The 3598-nt window shown below is 32.5% G+C and overlaps 1 protein-coding gene across 6 annotated transcripts in view; it reads right to left on the bottom strand.

Annotated features, from left to right (window-relative positions):
• The window catches only part of LOC108684546 (transmembrane protein 230), an 87678-nt gene that overhangs the window by 6592 nt on the left and 77488 nt on the right, over window positions 1-3598 (bottom strand). For 5 of the 6 annotated variants that reach the window (XM_018188926.1, XM_018188923.1, XM_018188924.1 and 2 more), the window contains 2 exons: window positions 1316-1428; window positions 1011-1133 (listed from right to left, as the gene is read on the bottom strand). In XM_018188926.1, coding sequence (XP_018044415.1) covers window positions 1011-1133; window positions 1316-1408 — 216 coding nt within the window. In that variant the 5' untranslated portion in view covers window positions 1409-1428. Of the gene's footprint in view, window positions 1-1010; window positions 1134-1315; window positions 1452-3598 lie in introns of all 6 variants that reach the window. The other variant, XM_018188920.1, reaches the window with a different exon arrangement.

Below are 3598 nucleotides of genomic sequence, written 5' to 3'. Positions count from 1 at the left end.
TAATATTATATTATATAATATACAAAACTCGTTATAAATCTATAAAATACATTTTTACGTTATTCTTTGTTTTATGTAGTGCTGCAAGTCAATTAAATCGAAAATCAAAGTAGTAAAAAAGTAATACTCTGGAAAAGCAGTAAAAGTAATATTCTTGCAAATTTGCTTCAATTTTAATTAAGAAATCAATATATTCTATCACGATTTGGATTTCTATCTTCCTGTTTTTTTTCTCTGTTTTTTATTAATCGACTTTCAATTGTTATATGTATCATATATGAAATTGTATACATACAATTTCAGTATAAAGATTATTATCCGCGTTTCGCGGATTTCTTTCGTATCCAGATATATTTTTGGAATGTCAACGTTTCGTGAATCTTGCAGTCCATTTCACCAGGGCGAGGCCTAATATTGAGCTGTTCTTTCGGGCCGTTCCTTTTATATTACGCTATTTGAATGGTAGAGGTAAAGAGAAGAGAATTGTATGTGAGAGGTGGGAAAGAGGTGAGGGAAATTAGTTTTCAATAATCAGAAGAATGGTTTTCCATATTTTATATATGGAAAACCATTCCCTGGTGAAATGGACTAAGTTCACGAAATGTTGGCATTCCAAGAATGGATCTGGACACAGAAGAAACCCGCGAAACGCCTAATCTTTATATAGAAAATGGAAGCCTTAAGAATATTATATAATTTCAGTTTTTACACTTCACATTTGAAAATTCGCTCGCGTTTCGATGCGTTTCTGATTTTGCCTCATTCACGCTCTGTATTTATATCTGTATTAGGCACTTCTTTCACACAATATTTATACCTAGTATCTTTCAAAAAGTACCTATTACATACACAACACTGAATATATCTTTAAATCTATTAAAGCATGCTGTATTAGATAAAACATCTTGTATTTGCATACTTGCTTAAAATTATTATGTAAAATATAATGCACAAATCTAAAGAATAAATTATAATTTTTATATAATTTAGAACAATAAAATAAATCTTACTTTTGAATCAATGTGTCCACTTATAATCAAGCTTCCCATTATGAGCATGATAGTGCCCCCAATGAATAGGAGAACTGCTAACATAATAGCCTTCCACGGTATTTTTATTGGTGGGCTTACAAACTAAAAATTAACAAATATTTTTTATTTGATTGTATAAAATATAATTTTAAATATAGTTCGAAAGGATTACTGAAATAATAAAAAAAAATTAAATAATAAATTCTTAAGCATAGTAACAATAAAAATAAATATTACTTTATAATTATATGATGAATGAATCGTTATATTGTCTTTTTACTCACTTGTGAATCAAAGAAATCATTATCAGTTTCTGTAAGTTGTGTGTAATCCACGTTATCAAATTGTCTGTCACTTCGAACTTTTTTTCTGCACATAGTCGCTTTATAGATATAGTCTGTAAAACAAAACATAAAACTTCTATTTTTAAATAATACTTTCTGTTTCTTGCCCTTTTATAGATTATATATGTGTGTGAGTACGTGCGTGCAAGATAGTCTATTTGAGTGAAATTTTGCATTATTTTATCGTTCTTCCTTTTCTCTCTAAGAGGAAAGAAGAGAAAGAAAAATGAACTAGTGCAAAAATTCAGCCAAAAAGAATAGGTCTAGTAATTCATGAGGTCTGTATTTTTTGACTGAACTTTTATACCAATTCATCTTTCTTTCTTTTTTCTTTAAGAGAAAAGAGAAAGGTGAACTAATACAAAAGTTCAGCCAAAAAGTACAGGCCTATAGTGGAAGGGATAACATAATGTGTGCAGTTGGACGGTGTCTCTCTCTCTAAATCTCCGCTGTCTATGAATGTCTTTGTCTATGAATGTCACATAAGAGACAAAGGCTGCGAAACGCGAGATTTATTTCGTGTCGAGAAGTTTGCGTACTCAATCTTTCCTTATCCTGACAAACTTTATATTATAATGTATTTTATAGCGTTTTCAGCCCGACTGGGTTTGCACCAACTTCGGTTAGAAAATGCTTCGCTATTGGTTGACGTTACACGCTCTACCAATAGGAGGGCATCATTAATATTCAACTCAGATTAGTGCAAACTTGATCGGGCTGAAAACGCTATTAGTTTTACTTTCTAATCTTCATAATTTTTGTCTTAAATATTGAATAAAAAATTAAATGAACAATGTCAGTGCCAATAACCAATATGGAATAAGTAAAAGGATTCACCAATGCAACAAATATCATATTAATTATTATTATGAAATTATTAACATAATTAAAATTGGAAGTACAAATAAGTTTCCGCTGTTTGCAAAAGACGGCGTCACTAATAAACTATAATTAAAATTGTTTGATGTAAAACGACATATCGTAAGATTGGATCCATCCGGCAACACCATAACCTTGAAATATTAGCGATTTTGCATCAGCATCATATATTTTTTTTTGTACGAAAATGTCGAATTTTAAGCCGAATAAGCGTTATTTGCGGGAACTTTTGATTTACTTCTTTAATTTGAAGAAATCTGCAGCTGAGGCTCCTAGATTACTTGAAGCATAGTGATGCTGCCTTAAGTGAGAGAAGTTGTCGTGAGTGATTTCAAAAGTTTAAGAACGGTGAATTTGACGTCGAAAACAAAGCGGAAGGCCGAAAGTATACAAAGACGCGAAATTGGAAGCATTATTGGATGAAGATTCGTGCCAAACGCAAAAAGAACTTGCACTTACATTAGGAGTGAACTCAACAAACAATTTCACATCGTTTGAAATCAATGATTCAAAAGCAAGGGAATTGGGTTCCATATGAATTAAAGCCGAGAAACGTTGAACGCCGATTTTTCACATGTGAAATGCTGCTTACCAGGCATAAATGAAAGGATTTTTTGCATCGTATAGTCACTGGTGATGAAAAATGGATCCACTACGATAACCCAAAGAGGAAATCATGGGGACCACCTGACCATGCTTCAACATCGACAGCCAAGCCGAATATTCATGTTGTGTATTTGGTGAGATCAGCTTGGTGTCGTGTATTATGAATTGCTCAAACCGAATGAGACCATTACTGGGGCTCTCTACCGAACACAATTGAGCCGAGCACTCAAGGAAAAACGCATCCACTACTACTCCAGGCATGACAAAATTATTCTCCTGCATGATAATGCTTGACATGTTGCGGTGCCGGTCAAAACCTACTTAGAAACACTCAAATGGGAAGTTCTACCCCATCCGCCGTATTCTCCAGACATTGCTCCTTCCGACTACCACTTGTTCCGATCGATGATGCATGGCCTGTCTGAGCAGTTCACATCATATGAAGATACTAAAAATTGCATCGATGATTGGATCAAAAGATGAAGCGTTCTTCACATGCTACCAGAAAGATGGGAAAAAGTAGTGACTAACGATGGCCATTACTTTGAATAAAACATGTACTGTCCTTTCACAATAAATGCTTAATTTTTTATAAAAAACGGCGGAAACTTATTTGTACATTCTAATATAATATAATAAATAATATTAAGATTATTAGTTGTAAATCAAATATATTAGCACATATATTTTAGTAAAAAATTTTTCATGCATGAATATACATAAATATCATAAACATGG

This window comes from Atta colombica, unplaced genomic scaffold (assembly GCF_001594045.1).
Source record: "Atta colombica isolate Treedump-2 unplaced genomic scaffold, Acol1.0 scaffold135, whole genome shotgun sequence".
Lineage (NCBI taxonomy): Eukaryota > Metazoa > Arthropoda > Insecta > Hymenoptera > Formicidae > Atta > Atta colombica.
Note: the sequence above shows the minus strand (reverse complement) of the source record. Positions and strands in the feature narration are given on the sequence as shown.